This window comes from Aquila chrysaetos, chromosome 9 (assembly GCF_900496995.4).
Source record: "Aquila chrysaetos chrysaetos chromosome 9, bAquChr1.4, whole genome shotgun sequence".
Lineage (NCBI taxonomy): Eukaryota > Metazoa > Chordata > Aves > Accipitriformes > Accipitridae > Aquila > Aquila chrysaetos.
Genome location: NC_044012.1, coordinates 40,935,589 through 40,956,754, shown reverse-complemented (window position 1 = coordinate 40,956,754; position 21,166 = coordinate 40,935,589). Strand labels below are relative to the sequence as shown.

Here is a 21,166-nt window from a genome sequence, read left to right as displayed (position 1 = left end):
GTGAGGTTTTCTTGGTGACATCCCAAGTGACTTCCAAATCTCAGAATAAAAGGATAGGTGGATCCAACAGTTTGCATTATTCCCAACCTCCAGACTGAAATATGGTACTACACTGAAAAATGACTCTCCAAAAAAAAAAAAAAAAAAAAAATTGTTCTGCATCTATTAAACTCCAGTGACTCTGAAGAACAGCTTCCCTGTTCCTCAGTACAAATATTTCCCTAGCTTTCAGAATGCAGAGAGGATTCTGAAAATCAAGCTGGGTTTCTGTACATCAACTGAGTCAGAAGGTGCCATTTCTACGTAGCAGCTTTGCAAATATGATTAAAGCCTGAAACACAATGCTATGCTCCATGGGACATATCTGACCCACACACTGCCTTTTCAACTCTCTGCTTTTTCTAAATCATGTACATTATGAGTGAATAGGAAGAAAATGTGTAAACAAGAACAGAAAAGGTTGTTGCGAGTTCATTAATTCTGATCACTTAATAAGCTGTAAATTGAAGTGCATGAATTCCATTCTCTTGAACACCAGGATAAATTTGAAGAATCTCTATTGACTTAATTTACACTGATATGCATTAGAATAGTTTCTGGCACATTCAGAATCAAAATAATTATTACAGCAACATTCAAGACCAGAAGGCACCTAGTTCCCATTTAGATAACTGAGGGCCAGACTTAAAAAAGTAAAGAATTCACCACATTAAAAAAATAAAATCTTACTTCTTTTTTAAAGGCGGTGCAGAGGCACAGCCACAGGGCCCACGCAATTTAGGGCTGCAGGACTGGCCTTAAGAAGCAGGGTGATACTTTGCACCTAACTAATGAGAACGCAGTGCTGTGCAAAAGAGTGACTGCTGTCTTCCATACCTGCTTCTTACAGAAAAAAAAGATGAACTGCATACAAGGAGGCAGAACTATTTGAATAACTTTGTCAGGCCAATATTCAGAGCGGTACTGATACATTTTGGAGCTCTTTGCTTTACAGGTAGGTCCCCTCAGAGGTCATGAGGAATCCAGGAGTATATCCTTCTATGCAAAGACAAGCATTGCTTTGGAATTCTCTACCCTGTGATTGGGATGCTGTCCATAAAAATGTTACACTAGCTTTCTTGGAAGATAAAACACTTGGCCCCTTCCAGGGACTAAAAAGAATCCCCAACATCTTCAGGAACACCTTAAGTTTCTGAAAAAAACAGCAGACAAAGGCATCACGGTGGGAGAATGAATCTGAGAAGACTCAAAAGAAAATTAAAAATATATTACTGGAGCTGCTCAGTTGCAATACCACGAAGTTGCCTCTGTCTTCTGCTGCTGCTGGATTGTCTGCAAGGAAGTCCCAAGAAAGTAGATCTAAAGTGACGCCCTTGAAACATGCAGCTGCCACTGTCCGAAAATGATCCAGCGAAATGTCTAGAGAGCTCCTCCTGCCGGCTGTTTTCTTGGCGGTCCGAGCTCTTGCCAATAAACCCGATTTTCGGTTTGTCTTTTCAGGAAGTTGGAAATGAAGGGAGGCAAAGCTAATGCCACATCTTTCTTACTTGTCATAGCAATAAATCAGCATGATGCCACAATGCCTCTCGTATCGCTGCTCATTTACTCTCTGACTTCTCAGACAGACGGAGATGCTGTGTCTAAAAGGCCACGGTCAATGCCAGGAGCAGGGCAGTGCAGGAGCTGCAGAGGAGCTTGGGGAACACAGCCGGGCTGACAGCCAGGCCGGCAGGACAGGACCTCACTGTGAAGGGGCACAGTGCCACAGTGACCAAGAAAGAAGAGTGGAGCAGGTCCGGTGACAGTAACCACGTTTAGACAGGAGCCCAATGACCGTCGGAGAAGCCCATAGGGATGAGCCAGGTCTGAGGCCAAGCCAAAAAGTCAAGTCAGCAATTCGGGGTCAGGATCAGGAAGGTCCACAGCGAGGCACAGACAGCCCTACAGCCCACCCCAGACAAGGAGCAAGGACACGGGCAGCCCTGTGCCATGGCTCCCAAGGGAAGTGGAGGCCCCAGCAGGCTTCCCTCAGCTCTTTGACACACAGCTCTTTTCACAGCACTCTGATCCTAGGTTACACTCCACCGTATCAGGGCAGACCTTGAACACAGGCAGCCAAACCTGTAGGACAGGGGGAAGAGGTTGCAGAGTCAGCTGGTGCACCCAGGGCCCTGACAACACACTGCCCAGCACAGTCAGCGAAGAACATCAAAATTATTTGAAGTGCTGACAAAAGAACCTGGGTACAAACATGCCACGGGGGTTGGCAGTGTGAAAGACTGATGACAATCTGTACTTCAGCTCTTTCAGGGTCTGGTCAAGAATGACCTTTGCAGGACACTGTATGCATGCTTTTGTTTTGCCAGTCTGTTGGGACGCACTTCTTTCTAAGCCAGAGTAAATCTAAAACTGCCACTGGGACTTAAGGACAAAGCCCCTCCAAGTTTTTCACCTATAACTTAAAACAGAAAAAACCCAAATGTAAACTAATCCTGGCTTCCCATAAAAATATCCATCCACACCACATACTCCTCTGTGATGTTTCAACTGCTCAGTTCTTTGGTCAAGCTATGCCCCGAAAGAAGAAAGCAGACGAGACATACTGGCATCCCATTTCTTACCTTCTTACTGGTGACATTTGCCACAACACTGCATTGGCTAGATCTTGCAGGTACGTGCGCCAGTCCAAACTCCCAGCCTGCCTGCATGAGGAGGTAAAACATCCTGAGGCAACAAAGCTCAAGTGGCAAGTAAGAACTATCTTCAAAAAAGGAGCTTGTCAAATCAACCAGGGGAAGACTAACCCTTTGGAAAAGGGTGACCGTGATTATCTTACTGAGTTACAACAGGAAAAATCAAAGACAGACATAGAGGGGAAGGGAAACAATGCGAGGTGAGCATCCCAATAGTGTTCCCAGCTGGACTGATGCTGATACACTGCTTAGATAAAGCTAGTCTGCCCTGCAAAGGCTGCGTGGCTACAGCAGAGAGCAATGGTCTACTGGAAAAAGAACATCTTTTATCAATATTGATAAAAAAACCCATCTCCAGATTATGTAAGCTATTTTGGAAAAAAAGTCACATTTACAAGAGGCACCCATAATTTTACTGAGATGGCCAGGGATACATTTTGTCTCCTTCTGTATAAAGTCCTGAATGTATACAGGACTGTTACTAAATGTGGGTCCTCTGCCAAGCAATTGTATTCCCGTACTTTATATTTCCAGTGTGAAAACTCTAATGAAACATTTTAAACCAAAGCCGTTTCCTTGGAGCTGCCTCTGACCTTTCTTTTCCTCCTCTCTCAGCTGAATCTCCCTGCCAGGATGAATTCAGCCCTAATGTCTGCTCCTCCCACCAGGCTTTTGGATATGTGACAATATCCATGTCTCTGGGAGCTGTGCCTGCTGGTGTCCATTATCTTGTGTCCAGTTTGGGAGAGGGCTTTTAAGAAAAAGCCCAGAATTAAATTTATGAAAAGTTCAATTATTTACAGGAATGGGCAACCACGTAGCTAGTTTCTGCACACATCTATCAGCAACTTGTGAGTCCTTGGCAATTAATTCACAAGGCTCCAGCAGAGGAATGGTTCAAGGCTCAAGAAAAGGCTTTTGAAAGTTTAAAAAAAAAAAAATTGAAATGAGCGACTGATCTCAAAACACTACAACCCTGTGCATCAGCTAGAGCTGTGGTAGGATACTGGGGGAAGTGTAGGGGGACTGCCTACCAACCTGCCATGCAGAGCCTGTTACAGTCCCTAACAGAGTCCCAACAGGCACAAAAAGGGGACACACACTGACCAGAGAGGACCTGCTGGCTGTGCTTTGTGGAATGCGTCAGTTCCATCGGATCGGTGACAGGCACAGCATGGATGTGCAGCCTGATCACAACCACTGCTGAGTACAGACAGGCAACTACATCATGACAGTGAGGTCCTGGTGCAGTGAAATGAGATAACATAGGGTCCGAGAAAGGCGCTGCTCATAATGGAGATCCTGAGTAGGGTGCACTGCCCAGGTAAAACAGGAGTGGGTCTGTGGGACAGGGGATATAGACCATCAGCCAGGTGCAAAGTGCAGCTGATGCAAGGCCCTGGATAATCCAACAATGATGCTCACAGTATGGTGGGGTACCACCAGAAGGAAAGCAAGTTATATGCCTTATTTACAATCAGTCACAATGTGTGGGGATATTATATTCCCATATCCCATAGTGTTGTCTGTGTCTCACTTTGTACGATGTCATCTATACTGCCTGCCCTATATAGTTTAGGTACATGAACAAATACACACCTTGGTAGAAAGTAAAACTGCTTTCTCTATTAACATCTCCCGTAATCACACTGCAAACAGGGTACAAAAACCTTTGCTGATATCTATCCAATTCCCACATTAAATCAGTACGTTACTTGACAAATGCTTTCATTTAAAGACCAGCTACCTGCTAGGAATTCACAACTAGGCTTGAGCCCTTTGTCTAAAAACTCTTAACTTTTCTTCTTCAGTCCCCTGTCCCCCCCTTCCATAAGTGTTCTGCAATTTGCCAGCCTCCTTTATGTCTCAGTTATGTCTGCACAATGAGAGGCAGGCAGACCCATGTGCCCACAAACAGAAAAGCTCCTCCAGCTCACAATAACTCAGCAGGCTTCTGTGATTTTCAGAGACTGCATTACTGTGTGCCCATGTCTGCTGTCAAATTACTGCCTGGACACAGGCTCCATGGCTAACCTCAGCCTTACCCTAAACATGAAACTGTCCCCGAGCCCTCAGAAACATTCATCTTCTCTGTGTAAGAAGAGCTGCAAAAGTGGTGTAAACCTGGCTGATGCTTCTAGGAACTAAAGAACATACTTACCACTCTGAAGACATGTTATGATTTTATGTCCTCCTTCTGCAACCTACTGAGAGTGGCTGTGCTCCATATCATGCATTTAAAACACATCAAAACAGATTTGAAGGGTGGACAGTCCTCCTGAGGTTTCTAAAGGAAAATGGAGATAAAAGCCATAAAAAGCAATCATTCACACATAGGAGAGGTCGAAAAATAAAATCTAAACCTAAGCTCATTTTTCTCTTCAGTGCAAGTTCTGGCAGTCCCAGGACTGTTCTAACTTCTAGCTGCTTGTCACGGCTGTAACATCACAGCAGTGAGGAAAAACCTTGAGCTCAGTTACTCTAACCTTAGCTGCCTTCCCCTTAAAACCCCCACCCTGCCCTACTCTATCTGAGGCTGTGAAAAGACAACAATAATAGGAAGCTCTTCCTAGAGCTCCTACAAGGGAAACAGTTATTTCTGTGTCCTGCCTTATTTTAAATACCTGTACACAGGAAAGATGGCATGCACAGATCACACACAAACCTGTAACTGAGGCAAGATTTTCTCAAGTCATAGATGTTACTGACTGTAATTGCTGTTGTCTGTTTCGACCTTCTCCTCGAGGTGTCTCCACCTCCCATTACAATGTCACAGCGAAAGAAGTTCCCTGGTGGTCTGCAAAGAAGCAAAAGGCAAATGGCAAGACAGAACTGACATTGTTTATATAACATAAAATTAATCCTAAATCAACAACTCAGAGAAAGTAACATTGTTGCATAAAAAGTAGACAAAAAGAGATTTCACTGACAGACGGCGCTACTAACAGCAACATTTTGCATATATAAAGTACTCTGTAGCCCAAATCCTCAGAACGTTTTAGAAAAAGGAATACATTACTATTATTCAGTGTTTTACAGAAAAAGTGAGGCATAAGGCATTCATAGGGCTTTGTCAAAGTAACTGACAATTTACCACCAGCATGAAGAATAGAATCCAGGCCTTTTAATCCCTGTTACTCAGTTATGTGCATTAGTTTAAAGCAGCCCTTGGATTTACTCATTTTAGTGTAGGTTGGGTAAAAAGGAGCACTAAAGCAGAAAGAAACATGTGTTCTACATCCTAAAACAAGATTTTCCTTGTGGAATGACACTAAGGATACCCTGCAGCCTTAGGTTTTCTATGCAGCCATAAAGGCTTCATCCTCTTGACTGTGCTGGTAGCCAGGATAACCCCCAATCCATATTCTATGCCCAGTGCATGCTGCAGGAGGCAAAGATAACAAAGGCTGTGACAGAACTCCATCAGGGAAGTCCTTTTGGGCCCCATTTCCATCAGCTCATAAAAGGCACAGCCTGGACCCACATGCTGGGCTCTGCTAAGGCTGCTCCAGGCTGCAGCTCTTCATTTGCAAAAGAAATGACCCATTCATTTCTCTCTGACCTATGCAGACACTTCAGACTGCTGACCTCCTCTGCCAACGGCCCCCACCACTACTGCAAGCTTCCTCAAACAGGTGCTCTTGGACTAAAACCTCTGTCATCCCAGGCAAGCTGAACTAATGCAGCTTCAAGAACCCTGTATCAGCATTCCCAGGGGGCTGTTTGTGCACAGGTTGGGAATGTTCAGCCCTCAAAGCATTTACTTCCTATCCAGAAAAGCAGAGGCTATATGAAAAGGAGGTGTACAGATGAGAGGCTGTAAATTTAACCGAGTCAACCGAAGTTAAAAAATATACTTGCTTGTGTGTACGCATGCACTTGACAGATCTCTTCCTTGCAACTACTGACAGCTGCACTTTGCAGCTGCACTTTGTATTAGCGTGTGGTTGTACAAGCAGGTCCTGCGGTTCCTGTAGAGAACCGAGTGGCTTGTGACTGGGGTGTTCCTGTCTCTGCAGTAGATTTCCAGACTCAGTTTTGTGTTGAGGGATGACAGGTGACAATGTTACTTCAGCAGGGGAATCCCCATGCCTGCGTTGCATTCCAGGAAAAAGACACCTCTCTTCAGACATGCGTTTACCCTGGTATTCACAGCCTTATTACCAAGAGTATCACAATCCATATTGACTTTTGTTCTTAACAGCCCCATTCCAGAGAGAAGATTACCCCGTTTCACAGCTAAGGTCACAAAGGCATTTGGTGGCTGAACGGGGAATTCAGTGCTGGTTTTAAGTCCAAGTTCAGAGCCCTGCTCACTGGACTAATCTCTAGACAATAACATTTTGCTGCTTGGCAGAGAGGTGAGAGCTTTCAGGTCCGAAAGAATACTGAGGTCCTCAGATGGAGTCACAGATATAAGCAGCACAGACTAACATAAGTTTTCAAAAAAAGTGGCATAAAAATAAAGCAAACTAGGTCAGTTCTTCCATTGGCCTCCAGAGAACACCCAATTATCAGAATGAACGTAACCATAATAAGCAAGCCGGTTTGGAAGCTGAACTGTTTGTTCCAAGTGCCACATAGATACCAGCTCTTGCTACTGGCAGAAGAGGCCTGTGAATCAGAGCCCGAAGCCTGATGCAAGAGAAACTTGGGCATCTCAGGCTGCTTTCCCCAGCAGAGAACAACCCTATTAGTTTGAGAAAGTCCCCTGCCTGCTTTCTCTCTGAGTAATTAAGAGTGAAATCCTCCTCTCAGTGACCCCAATGCTCTCAGCCTAGGCTGATTTACACATGAAAGGAACCCTCTGAGGGGCTTTCTCCCTTTCACATTCACAACCAGGCAGGACCTATAAATAAAACCTTTCTGAAAACAGGAGCTTTCAAAAAGGTCTGTGTATGCGCGCAAATGTATACCAGAGAAAGGGAATGGATGTGTGCACTTGAGAATGCGTGTGTGTTTGCATGCATATGTGAAGAGTGGGTGAGAAGAATGTGCATTCATACACCAGTCTGCATGCAAACAAGCTTACTCAGGAAAGCATCTACATGGATGCGCGAGTGTGCACAGGTAGTGGGAGCACTTACAGGAGCGAGAGGGCATGTCCAAGGCTGGCTTCCAGCTAGCACGGTTTCAGGGGACATTTCCCAAGTCAGCTGAGTCACTCTGGAGTTACACGCGAAAAAACAAGAGAGCAGATTTAGACCCAATTGTGCGTGTGAGAGTATGCTTGTGATGCACTTTCCCTCTACAAAGCAGTAAAGTACTTGCAGAACAAAACACTAGTGTTTTACATTGATTTGGATAGAACGTGGAAAGTAACAGAGAATCAGGTCTCATGGCATGTGTTCCTATGACTTTGACAGAAGGTGAGATTTTTAAAAGGCTGCATCTTCTCAGCTGCCCAGGAGAAACAGAGAATAGTGTTGCATTTTCCAGGGCTGTCATTGTTTGAAAGTAATTTTTAGTTTGTTGGAACACAAACCCCCTCAAAGTTTGAAAAATAAACAATGGGACTGATGCTGTGAAAATGAAGGTCAGAAAATCAAAAGACTATGACTGCCTTTACAGTAGCTTATAAACACAAACATGCCTAGATATGAATCTATACTCTCCCTCCCCTGCTGTCCTGTTCACCTATGTGTCTATGCAGTCAGGCTATTTCCCCTTCCATGAGGCCTAAGAAGGACCCTACACAGCTTCCAGGAAACTGGCAGTTAGTGTGACCCTGCCCTAATATAAAACAGGTGACAGAGCTCTGAGCCAAGCCAGGACAGACTGCAGGGTTTCATAAAGCAGGTACTGGTCTGCGAGTCTTTGTCCCCATAAGAGGAGGCTTTTTAAGACCTGGCTACAACGTGATAATTTGAGAACTGCAAACTATTTTACTCCACTACTCCTGACCAGCTGAATTATTTGCTTACTGAAACTGCGTCCGTGCTCTATGCTAATGCCAGCACTCAGGCTATACATGCACTAGCACCTCTGGGGCTGCACCACTGCTTGGTGGGAGACTCCAGGGTACAAGGTGGGAAGGCAGGAGGGGTGCTACACCCTGCACCGTTCTGACTTCATCACTGATAATCGCAGTTCTTAGATCTCTCCCCTACCCAATTCTTATGCAAACATTCAGAAGAAGCAGGCAGAAAAAAGCACAAAGCAGGAAACATAAGGAGTGCAAAGCCTCACAGAAGTGCACAAAGCACAAAACGTCTCTTCTGCCAGTTCAAAAAACTCTTCCCAGCTCCTTGCACTAGGCAGGAGTGTGTCAGCAGGGATGCAGAGCTCCCCTCCTACCGAGCTCGCAGCTAAAGCCCTCCCCCAGTTCCCAGGGTCTTCAAATGAAGATTTGCATAGTACTTCCAGATCATTCCCGAGAGAAGGGACAATGGCTTTCTCAATGCCCTCTTCCCCCCTCCCTCCTTCACTTACAAAGCTGATAAAGCCCTGGTGAAAAGGGGAACAAAGGATTTACAGATGGCAGAATATTGATTTCTGCAGTTCCAGGACTACAGGGAGAAGATGAAGAACCCCCCAGAAACTCTGTGAAGTTTGAGACACAGACGCTATCTCTGCAGCACGGACTCTGCATTTGTTAAGACAGTATCTGATGGAGGAAACAATGCTATTCGAGAGGGATGAGCAGGTCCCTGAAAACTTGAAAATGCACAGAGATGAGATTACAGTCTGAAATCCCAGTGAGCACGTTTGTTGTTCCCAAACCTCCTAAACTAAACGGAGAGGCGATTCCAGTGAAAGCAGTTTGCCACCAGGCGGGCCAGTCCGGCATTGCTTTGACAGCCTTCGGCCCCAGCTGATGGTATTGAAGGCTCTTATAAATCACATCTCATCACTGATTCATACTGTTATCCATGTTCTCTCCTCTCTGACAGCCACCACCGCAGCTAGGAAAAATAAGAAAAAGAAAGGTGAACGACAAGTCTTTGGAAAGTGGCCTTTGATTCTGAATTACAGTAGAACCTATCTCAGAATTCACTAACTTTTAGGGCCATTACCTGAAGGCTAAACCTTCCTGCCTCCACAAGCATCTCTGTGCTCAGTATACGCAAACCCAACCTTTCTTTTGTGCCACAAACATTATTCTTCAGCTTAGCGAGTCAACTCCACCTCTACTGAACACCAGCTCGCTGCAATCGTTCAAATTTTGCTAAACTGAACAGTGATATGATCCAAAGTGTTCAGATCAGGTGCTGCACACCCAACAGATGTCCACTGAGTAGCCAAGTCAGATTACAGGAGTTCTGGCCTGACTTCCACTTGTCCCACCACCACAATGAAAACAGCTTTGTCAAAGTGACTGGCTACCAGCACTTTATATATGTTTTGGGTTTTTCCCCCCCCTTTTTTCAGAGCTAACTTTGTAGCATTTCTGCACTCAGAAGGCTCCCAGGATGCTGGATCTTTCAGAAAAATGTACATGTTGAAACTTGCTCAAAATGTTGGATTTAGGACTGGATTTTTAAAGGTGATATGCTACTTTCTAAATCAAGCTATAGGCTCTCAAATAGGTCAGCTTTGGAAAAACTCACATTAAGTCCCTTCTGCAAGACAGCAGTACATACCAGTGAGTGCAAGTGGGGGTTCCCACACCACAGGTCAATAATCCAGACAGAGCTACTGAGCCAATGGCAGAGTTGACTGTTCATTCACCAATATTTCCCCCACACCTTTGTAAAAACACGTGCCGTCAGGATGACTGCAATCATCACAGTGACAATACCCATTACATATTGCACAGTTAAACATATTTCACACAACTGTATCAAAAGATTCTTCACAATACTTTTTAAAATATCTAGGTTTCTTCAAATACCTGTCTGTCTTATCTCAAGGACAAGTTTTTCACGTGGAATCTTTTGTGTCTTCCCACAATCACTCCCAGTTTACACCACATTTAAAGAAGAGGTGAATCAGACCCATTAGACTCCTGACACACCTAATAAGGAGACTAATTACAGCTGTTGGGATGATAAAGCCTAAGAAAGTTCCACTTCAAATCAGCGCAACTCGGACTGTAATGAAACTGCCACCACACTCAGGTTCAGGACAGACCCAAACCCCATTTTCAGTCCCTCTCCGCAAGCCCCCTGGAGCTCCATGGGTGGAAGTGCTCACAAGGAACTCCTTTTAACCTGGGGCAGCTGTGCTGACTCACCACTACTACGTACCACTCTCTGTGAGCGTTTTCTTCTCTGAAGAGCATTTTCAAGACTGTCAGAGGAGCAAGTGTCAGGGAGAACTAGGGAGAAGCACACCTTGACTGCTCTCACCTCCTGCGGAACGCTTGCATGTTGTGTTCTGAGGCTACTGCAGCAGCACAGCTCACACGTTCTTTTTATTTTAGAGACTACCACTTTATGCTTCTTTCCTCATCCTAGACAGGTTTACTTCTTGTTCTGCTAATCCTTTTTTGTTTTCCCTCCTTTGTAAACATTAGTGTCTGTTGCTTACAGTTCTTTTCGCTACAAACAAGAGCAGTTTTGTTTATGTAGCTCCTGCTATAAAAACAACACTGTAATTTGCCTTAGGATGCAGAACTTAATCGAGGTTTCATCACTTATAACATTATACAAAATAATTCCTTACCTTCTGTTCCCAAGAAAAGTCACATGCAAATTCCTTTTTAAAAGTCTGATATTACACATCTCATAAGCCTGAATCCAAAGGATGCAAGTGGAGAAAAGTAAAATTCACCTCCAATATGGACAAGAACTTCATGACATAACATTGACAACCTCATTCAGCAAAGCAGGTATGGCGTGCACACAGTGAGCTGCAGTGGTTTCAGGTCTGTACTGTACAAAATGCATCATGTCAATGAAGACAGAAGAACACTTCTGTAGGTACACACAATGCCACCAGGCAATAACTTCTTTCACTATGGAAGCAAGACTGTTCTTAAAATGATTTATTAAATGAAAGAACATGAAGGCAAATCACTGTAAGAGGTACTTCTGATTTAAAAAAATAAAGAGAACAACAAAGTACTTATTAACAGTTTAAACTGCAAAGATACGGTAAACAAACAACTGAGCAATATTTTTATGTCAAGGTAAGTTTCACAACAGCCTTCCAAGATCCCAGCCATCTTACCATTCCTATATGCTACAGTAAATTTGGACATGAGACCTGCTCCAAGTGAAAAAAGGGAAAAGAAGTCACACTCCCCAGAAGCAAACACAGCTTCCTACCATCTAACAACCATGCTGTAACAGCAACTGAGCTGTGCTACATGCTTTGATCTTGCCAACAGAAAAGTGATCAGTTTTGTGGGACTAAGGTGAAATGTGAGCCCCTGGCCAGAGTAGCACTCTGTAATAACATAATCCCAAACCAGGACGGAGCTCTTGTGCTTTCCCTCAGCTCCTCTTCATCTTTCATAGATGCCTGCTTCATATGACAGACAAACCTCCTCCTTCTCCTTCCATGAACAAACACACCTTTAGGAGGAGAATACAATTCCTTCATCATCATTTGCTCACAGACCAGACCTTACCACCACCCCTTCCTGAGCACGCCGTTTCTCTGCTTTTCCACTCTTCCAGTCTCTGCATCCACTACAGGAGTCCTCTCATATTACTGCAGGGTTTTAAGTGTTTGAAAATGTACTCTCCATCTACATGGCTTCTACCAAAGGTCAAACAGCCAACCATCAGGCTCCAATAAAGAATTATAATAAAATAGGATCTAAATATTTGCAAACTAATTACGATGATTATTTTTTTCCTGGAGATCTTGCGTTCATTCAAGTGGTGTTATTATTTCAGCAGGATCATCCCAGGAATCCACATAATTAAAACATCAGTGGTTACAAAACTGCAATTCATTAATGACAAATGTCTTTTTATTGTCGTGATTTAAACAGTTTTTACATCCCAGTGATGGGATTGGTCCCTAATGTGAAAAAGTCGCATTAACAAAATTAACAGCCCTCCTCTGCTGTTGCATAAAAGAAACTCAAATACAGGTGTGCAATCCCTTCGCTGCCAGGAAATTCTACAGAGGACACCAGGCCTGTCTCCTGGGCCACCTACACCGACCACAGTCTCTGAAACTCACTCATGGACACCCACACTGGCAGACGTCCCTCCCCAACTGTCTCTGTACGCAATGTCATAGATCAGTAGGTTTCCTTCTGCTCTGCAGAGCTATCACAGGTCCCACCCAGTACCGCCCTTCCAACACCCAGTGGAAACCAGTACAAATCGCTGCCAGCCGCCACAGCCACCCCGCCGCAGGCCCCCTCCTCCGTGCCCTCCCCACAGCCCGCTCCAGGCTCCTTCGCTCCCCTCGCGGCTGCCCCGGCTCCAGACCAGCCCCGCAGGACGACCCCTCCGGTCCCCTCACGGCCGGGACCCCCCCCCCAGCGCTCTCCCGCACCCTCCCCGTCCCCAGAGCTCCGGGGGTGCTCGCAGGGCAGCCTCCCCCCAAGCCTGGACCAGCTACGCGTCACCCCCACCCCTCAGCACCAAAATGGCGCCCGTTCCCCCCCCCTCATTAACGACACGCGGCGACGCCCACGTCACTAACGGCTCCTCCCTCCCCCTCCCCGCAGAGCGACGGCGCATGCGCAGCAAGGCGGCCGCAAACCGCTGCCGCTCAAGGTCAGGCTGGCGGTGGGAGCGGAGCGCGCATGCTCGGATCCGGCGGGCGGCGGTGCGCGCAGCTGCCGTGTCCCCTGCCGGCCGCCGTCGGAGTTCCGGTTCCGGTGGGCGCCCGAGGACGCCGAGGGGATGGCGGCGCTCGGAAGGGTCTCCCGGTTGCTGCGAGGCGCCGCCGCCCCGCGCTCTCTGCCGGGGCGGAGCATGTCGGCCGTGGCCCACGAAGCCGGCGGAGGTAACGGGGCTTTTCGGGGCGAGGGCGTAGTCGGGGCCCGCGGCCGGGCCGTCCTTGACAGCTGCTGCCCTTCGCGGCGAACGGGGCTGCGCCGCGGAACCGGGGCGCTCGGCAGGCGCCGGCGGTGCGAGCCCGGGCGAAGGGCGGCTGTCTCCCCCGGAGAGCTGTGAGCCCGGGATCCCCGCGAGAGAGGGGAGCTGCGTCGTCTCCCTGTTCAAAACAGGGAGGGAGACCCGCGCTGTGGTGAGGGACGTTGAGCGTAATTCCTCATTAAAGTACTAATTGCATTTAACATGCTCTCCGGTCGCTTGGCACTAATGGAAACGGTGATTATTGTTCTAATTCATGTAACGCTTCCTACTAGCCCGCCTGTGGAAGCTCTTGAGCTTCGTGGTGGCTCTGCCTGGCGTTGGCGTTTGCATGCTGAACTGCTACTTGAAAGCACACCACGAGCACGAGAGACCTGAGTTTGTTCCTTACACTCACCTCCGGATCAGGACCAAGGTACGTTCGCCTGCTCTGTTTAAGGCCCTCTTTTCTTCCGTGATTGTAGAGCATCATCTGAGATTAGTACAGTGTCACTTGCTTTCTTTGCTACGTGAGGCGCTGCGTACGTAGCCGTGATCTTAACTCACGGCTTTGTTTTGGAGGCAGCAGAAGAGTTTCTCACAGCTCAGATGAAGTACCTGTGGTATTCGCAGGCCTTCCCACCCCCAAGAAAACATTTCAGTCCTAGAGCTGCTGTATTTACCTAAACCTAATACAGATCTAGAAGCTAACAGAGGAGATCCCAAATTCTCAAAACTGGGGTCTTCATAGCATAGTGCAGTTGATGTTTAACCAAGAACAAAGATCTTGTTGTCTAGAGAGGGCGGCTCCTAGCTAAGGGAGACTGTTTTTCCAGCTCTTGCTTCCTACAGCCTGGGAACAGATGCCAGCTTGCTTAATGCATCAGCCCATGAAGCTGTGTGGTGTTTGAGTCCATATTGCTGTTGATCTCCTGTGCTGTATAGATCATTCAGTTAGCTGCCACTGGCTTATTTTCTTTCTTCCTTCAACAGCCTTTCCCCTGGGGTGACGGGAACAAAACTCTATTCCACAACCCCCATGTTAATGCTCTCCCAACCGGTTATGAAGATGAAAACTAAGAACCTGACCACAGCCAGAACTTTGGCTCTTCCCGTCCTGGACCAGAATGTTGTGTGGGAACCATCATTTAAGAAACTCTCTACATTCCTTCTGTGATGAAGCTGAATGTACTTGCGTACTCTGTCTGTACTTGCGTAGAGGTCCTTTAAATAAACAACTCTGAACTTGAGTTTAGGATCTGACATCTTTGTTAATCTGAATCCTTAGAAGTTCTTTAGTTCAGCGCTTGCTTAAAACATTGAGGCTGCCCACAGATATAGTGCAGAAGCAAAGGGGTTTGCCTGCCTGAATACCTGCTCTGGTATCTGATAACACTAACAACATGAACACACTCAGCATAGGACACTACTCAATTTCATATTCTTCACGTCTGGTTTAACTGATCCCTGTAAACCCACAGCTCACAGCCAGACGAACAGGTATCAGGCTAATACTGTAGATTAAAATTCAGTATATACTGAAACACATTCTTCGTAATCAGCTATTGCAATATTTATTAACAGTCATGAAGGCAATTTTCTCTTAGCCCCTTCTGGGGGAGGGAGTGGCAGCAAAGATGTTTAAGCAAGCTCTGTGTGCCTTAATGTTAATCTTCAGCTCTCACATTTTCTAGTATATTGGCACGTATGTTGCTCACAACTCTGCTTTTCGTAAAGCTGCAGTCTGATTGTAGAAAGTCTCCATACAGGTCTTACAAATGAAAACACAATTTTTGCTCCACTGCGTATGTCTGTATAATGTATCCTCTGTCACTCGGAAGCTTCTTAACCTAGAAGAGCTTAATTATCTTCCATAGTTAACAGTCAACTTTAAAGCTCCAAGTATGTTCCAGTACAGTATTAGTTCTGAAGTTTTTCCTCTCTGCAAGTCAACCGTTTTCCAATTCCTTCTGCAACTTCTATATTTTTTTGCATAGTATGAAAGAGAGAGCTATGTCTTAGCTGTCATTAATACTGTTTTTCCCAAAAGGAAGAATGCACCAGCTGACTTGGCATCTTGCTGCTGAAAGGAGTGATGGATGGCAAGTGCAAATCTCAAAGTGGGCGCTGTGGGACACCCTTCCCCATGTTGCAATGCAATTTATTTCACCCACTTACTAGTAAAATGAGTGCCAAGACAAGCTTTTCTGCGTTAAAAGCACAGAATAAAGCACTGATGAGCCCAGTTGTTTTAAAGCTAACTGACAAAAATGACACTACATTTCTTCCTAGATGAAGATCCTAGAAAAGCAAACTGGTTATGTGTTATTCCTTAAGAAAAAAGCTGCATACTTGACAGTCCCCAAAATGCTATTTATGGTGCTCTTAGGAAGACCTTTCCCTTAGCTATTTTTATTTATACCTGAGTGACCCAGCAGTTTAAGTGTCAACAGCTTGGTTTTTAAGTGCTACATTTAATCCCCATACTGACATCACACTAGCTGTCTCACGCACGTGAGAACAGGAGTGTGGCTGACCCAGGCTACCTGACTGCACTCCACCTGCTGTGTTGAGGCCATCGCTGAAGACACAGGGAACAACGGCCCCAGTCTGCTACAGTTCCTGATCTTCTGCATAAGCCTCGCACTACTCCCAGTGTCTGGGGTCATTACGCAGGGGCTGTGGTGCAGACAAGCCAGCTATTATATTTCAGAACTTCAAAACTTACTTTTTTTTTTTTAGGTTTTTAAAAAAGTAAAAATTCTGAATGATCCTTCAGGTAGTGCTTAAAAGTAAAGAGAGTGAAGCTCACTTTTTTTCCTCACTGTAAATCTAGGAGAATTAGGAAGTTGACTTCTCTTTTGTCCCCAGGCCATAGTATTTTTTTACTCTTTCACCTGTGTTAGTGTAATGAGAGGGGACAGCTTCTCCCCATCCCTGTATGAAGATCAATGGAAATCTCACCTGCCACAGTGCTCACAGGGCCACTGGATGGGATGGATCCTGATCCCTTGCTTCTCTTCCAAACCCATTTTTTCTAGTTGCTGCAAGCATTTCTGCAGTTTACAAGCCAGCACAAATAACTTTTGTTTGCTTTCCTAGGTGTAAGGTACACACACAGTTCAGGAGCAGCTTTGTGAGCAGGTGAGATTCCCAAGCGGCAGCTGGGGCTTCTAACATTTATCAGCGGCAGCTGGGGCTTCTAACATTTATCAGCTGTCAAGCTTCAACCCACTGTTTCCCTCATTCAACACAGGCTTTAACAACCACAAGCAAAAGTCTAACAGTGATCATGGTGAGCCTGGCGCTTTGTGGTAGTGTGGAAAAGGACAGCCAGGGCTGTGCTGCAGTTTTACTGCAGTAACGCATAATGCTAAAAGAGAGAGAATTCAAGTTCAGGATTGTTTCAGTACCTCAGAAAAGGCTGAAGAAGTACCCTCTGCATTAAAAGTGTCCTCTTCAGCTTCTGTTGCAGGCCACCTCTGTCCCTCCTAGAGGTCACACTCAGGTTCTACTGGACAGTTATTTACTTGAACAAAATATAACTTGGTTATATTTATTTTAGCTAAGTTATTGCAGGTCCAATAGAGTGCTTTTATACCATCTCTGTTGCTGATACAAAACAACGCTTTCGCCCCTCAGCATTCAGGATCATATAAAACAAACTTCTTCCACCAAAATTCAGCAGCAGAGGGACAAGACAAAGTAAATCAACCTCCTTCATATTCTTTTTAAACACTTCAGGTGTTATATAAATAAGCAAGAGAAATCGGTCACAAAGCAACTACTATCTCAGCCCACTCTAAGAAGCATTCTCCCATTATAGAGTACATTCAATAGGAAGTTAGTTCAAACGGCTTTTCACGCTGTTAGACGCTGAACCACCACCACCAAAATTCACTGAAAAGGAGGCAGTAGTTACCACATGATCCAGGTTTTGGGGGTTTTTGTTTGTTTGTTTTGGGTTTTTTTGTGGCTGTTTTTACAAGTAGAGAAGATTCCTCTCTTCCTAGAAAGCAGCTTAACAAAGGCCTCGTCCAGCTGGCGTCTAGTCGTATGCCTGGTGATGTTGCTTAGTCCAAAGGCTCATATTAGTGACTCCATCCATACAGCTGAGGTCAAGAGGAGTTTTCAGTTTTTCCTTTGCTTGGGCCCATGAACTCCAGGCCTTCAATGGGTATGTCCTTCTCCTTGATCGCTTTCTGAAAAGAAGAAAAACAAAACCAAAAAATTAAACTCAACACTTCTTTGTAGTGCCAAGTGATGTAATCTTTGGTACAAAACACGATCTAGAAAAAGTAGTCTTAAAGCTGGTTTGGATAAAGCTTCGGTGTTAGAGATGCAGTCCGGATCCCGTCACATAAACATGCTCTCTAAACCGGCAGGCTTAAGAAGTTCCATGAACGAGAAAAACACAGCAAGAGACACCTGTAAAGTATTTACACGCCACGACCGACGGACACCGGAGAAAATCCGGAGCAGCGCGGTGGGGCGCGCAGCCGCGGGCTCCTCCCGGTACTACGGTAAGCAGAGTGAAGTCCGTCGGAAGAACGCTCGGGGCGGAAAGCGAACGGGCGGGACCCGGAGCGGCGTGAGGCCTACCCGTGTGCCGCACCGGCGGCGCGGTGGCCGGACGCACCTGCACGCAGAGCTGGTAACGCTTGAAGAGCTGCCCGCAGGGGTCCCCGGCGCTCTCGCCCTTGAGGAACTTCTCGGCGAACCAGCGGTTGAAGCACTGGTCGTACTCGCGTTTCAGCTCGGTGCAAGCCTCGCCCACGCTGTTCATCGCGGCGGCGGCCCTTCTCACACCGCGCCGGGGCCGGCGGCTCCGCCGCTCTTGACGCGCTTCCGGCGCGCAGAGGTGACGTAGCGGGGCGCCGCCGTTATCCCGCGCGATGCGGACGCTCTACTTCGGCCGGTGGCTCCGCGCGGCCCCGGTGCCGCCGCCGCCGCCGTTGCGGGTCCCTGCTGCCCGGGCCGTGTCCGCCGCGCAGGTCCCCCCGCGCCCGGCGTGGCAGCAGGGCGAGCGGCGGTCGCCCCCGCAGGTAGGGCAGCCCCGCCGGAGCGGCGCCCGGGAGGAGGACGGGAGGGCCCCGGGCGGAGGTACCGCAACGAGCGCCAGGTCCGGTTTGCCCTGCGCTAGGCGGGGAGATCAGGAGGAGGAAAAAATAGGAGTTTGGTTAAAGTTCATTTTCCAGGAAAGTACGAGAAATCGGCGTCTCCCAGCGGATGGAAACTCGGGGGTTTGCCATGTAGCGAGTTTTCAGTTAAAGAAAAGTAGCGCTGTATTAAACTTGCTCACCTTTGCCCCTTTTTGTCCGTATTTGTCTCTTTGTACAGCGAAAAGTGACGGTGGAAGTGCTGGATCACTTGGAACGCCTGGCCTTGGTTGATTTCCGCGATTCAGAGGGCGTAGAGCGGCTGCAGAAAGCAATCCAGTTTGCCGATCAGCTTCATGAAGTAAACACCGATGGCGTAGAACCGATGGATTCAGTCCTGGAGGACAGGTAATGAATCACAGCAGCCTCCTTTTAACTATTCATGTATCAAACTACTTGCTTTCGTAACTTTTTTTTTTTTTCCTGGGAATCACCCTGGTTATGCATTTGGCCCCTTTGCTTATAGAAGAGCCTTACCGTGGTTTTATGTGGAAGGAAGATGTCACTGGCACCCATGATCTTTACATGTAAGCATAGCAAAGGTGAACTCCGGTTCCTTTGTGCTCCTTACTTGTCATGAATGATCTGCACATGCTGCTCCCCAGATATCTGTCGGTGGCATTCTTAGTTGTTTCAAAATGATCCAATACTTGTCTTGCTGCTTACTTAAGCCCAAAACCAGGTTTAGAAATAAGCCACACTTGCTACTTCATATTCATAGAATAGCTTAGACAGGCTAGTAATCTTTGTTCTTCAGGTGTCTGTATCTCAGAGAAGATGATGTTACAGAAGGCAACTGCACGAAAGAGCTGCTGAAAAATGCCAGAGAGAAAGTAGAGGAATATTTTGTAGCCCCACCAGGTATAGTCTTGCTTATAAAAACCTCTTAATCTTGCTTGAATTAAGCTGAGGAATATAACCTGCCATAGCTGCATTTATTTTCAAAAATACTAGCTAGTAATAAGGATGTACTAAAATAAATAACTGTAGCCATCTGTATAAAACAGTCTGCAATCTATTGGTCCAAAAGCAGTACAGAAGGTAATCTTACTCTAAAGTTACTGCACGTGTTGAGCGATTATTGACAGGAAGTCGGACAGGACTTACTCTCCTTGCTTGCTCAGGAAATTTAAGCTGCCTGTACATACTTAAAATAAACTGGAGAAGCACTTTTGTGCTAAGTTGTACTACCCAGAAGGTAACTTAGACCTGGTCTCACACAACTTTCTTTTTGTTTTCTATCAGGTAACATCTCTTTACCAAAGCTAGAAGAACGAGAGACTTTTCTGCAGGGCTCTTAGTGAAAGCCCAGAACCCAAACACCGTTTTGGTATTTTATTTGGAAAAACCAAGTTTTGTGCAGTCACAGCTGAAATACCCTGGCATGTATTTTGATCAAAAGAAGAGCACTTGCAAGACAATTTACAGAAGGAAGGTGTAAAAAGTTTAGCAGTGCTACTGAAATATTCCGTGTTTATGAAGCTGGAAGGCAGCACGACAGATGACCCTAGTGCTTTTATTTAGCAAAGAGAATTTGATGTTACTCTTTAAGAAAGATACTGAATGGCTTAGACTTTAAAAGAGAACATTAAAAGGTAATGATTAAAAAACCCAAAACACTATATTTTTCCTCAACAAGTTTGTCAGGAAAACAAGAGAGGTTGGAAGGCTGTATTTGCCTATTTCGCACCTTCAGCTCGACTCTGACCCTGTCAGAAGTAATAGTCTGGTATGGAGGAGGGGTTTGTAACATTGCTGAGTATCTCTGTGACGTACAGACAGAACTCAGATTTTTATTATGGAAGAAAAGGCACTCTGAGAAGATGATTCGCTCAAATATTTTGTTTCTACTGAATTTTTCCATTTTATCTCTGTGCTCCATGTTTGCGTGGGTTACCTTCTATTTCCCACTTTGTATTTTTATTCTGACAAATTAAATACCTGGAGTTGTACATAATCTGAGAAAGTACTTTTCAAGCACAGAAATAGTGGCTCTAAAATAAAAAAATCTTTGCTGTAAATATTTCTGTCCACCAGACGTATCTCCAGCAGCACCAGCAATATTTTCTGGATTAAACCATTCTACCATTTCAAACAAAGCACTGCAGTTGTTTATTTAAAGCATCTTGTGTGGCTAAGCTTGTTGTAAATAAAGAATGTAATTACTTGTGAACTTGGCATTTTTGTTCTGTTGGCACAGTGAACTAAATATCTACTGTCACCTTCATTTTTTGTTGGAACAGGTTTTAGAAATCTAAGTACCCTGGTGCTCTTCAGTGTTGCAGGCAGACATTGCTAGCAGGAAGCTAGCAACAGCTTTATTAGAAGCAGAAGTGTGATTAGCAGATACCGCTCTGGATACGGCTTCACCTTTAATCTGTTTCCAGCT

General features: G+C 45.8%; 3 protein-coding genes and 1 long non-coding RNA gene across 4 annotated transcripts; 2 read left to right on the top strand and 2 right to left on the bottom strand.

The window, feature by feature from the left end:
• Positions 1–455: 455 nt before the first annotated feature.
• On the bottom strand, positions 456–11,095 carry LOC115345459. The gene is made up of 7 exons (XR_003924839.1): positions 10,277–11,095; positions 9,417–9,598; positions 7,781–7,859; positions 5,359–5,490; positions 4,855–4,980; positions 2,622–2,702; positions 456–2,121 (listed from the first exon to the last, which is right to left on the bottom strand). It is a non-coding gene; the product is annotated as an uncharacterized LOC115345459 (long non-coding RNA).
• Positions 11,096–13,396: 2,301 nt separating this feature from the next.
• LOC115345454 (cytochrome c oxidase subunit 6A1, mitochondrial) lies at positions 13,397–14,868 on the top strand. The gene is made up of 3 exons (XM_030024181.2): positions 13,397–13,550; positions 13,915–14,054; positions 14,612–14,868. The coding sequence occupies exons 1-3, from the start codon at positions 13,448–13,450 to the stop codon at positions 14,696–14,698; spliced, it is 330 nt and encodes a 109-aa protein (XP_029880041.1). The 5' UTR covers positions 13,397–13,447; the 3' UTR covers positions 14,699–14,868.
• Positions 14,869–17,160: 2,292 nt separating this feature from the next.
• Positions 17,161–18,481, bottom strand: TRIAP1 (TP53 regulated inhibitor of apoptosis 1). Its single transcript, XM_030024189.1, has 2 exons — positions 18,258–18,481; positions 17,161–17,820 (listed from the first exon to the last, which is right to left on the bottom strand). The coding sequence occupies exons 1-2, from the start codon at positions 18,402–18,404 to the stop codon at positions 17,737–17,739; spliced, it is 231 nt and encodes a 76-aa protein (XP_029880049.1). The 5' UTR covers positions 18,405–18,481; the 3' UTR covers positions 17,161–17,736.
• A 13-nt stretch (positions 18,482–18,494) lies between these two features.
• On the top strand, positions 18,495–20,950 carry GATC (glutamyl-tRNA amidotransferase subunit C). The gene is made up of 4 exons (XM_030024180.1): positions 18,495–18,663; positions 18,959–19,125; positions 19,535–19,638; positions 20,023–20,950. The coding sequence occupies exons 1-4, from the start codon at positions 18,514–18,516 to the stop codon at positions 20,076–20,078; spliced, it is 477 nt and encodes a 158-aa protein (XP_029880040.1). The 5' UTR covers positions 18,495–18,513; the 3' UTR covers positions 20,079–20,950.
• Positions 20,951–21,166: the final 216 nt, after the last annotated feature.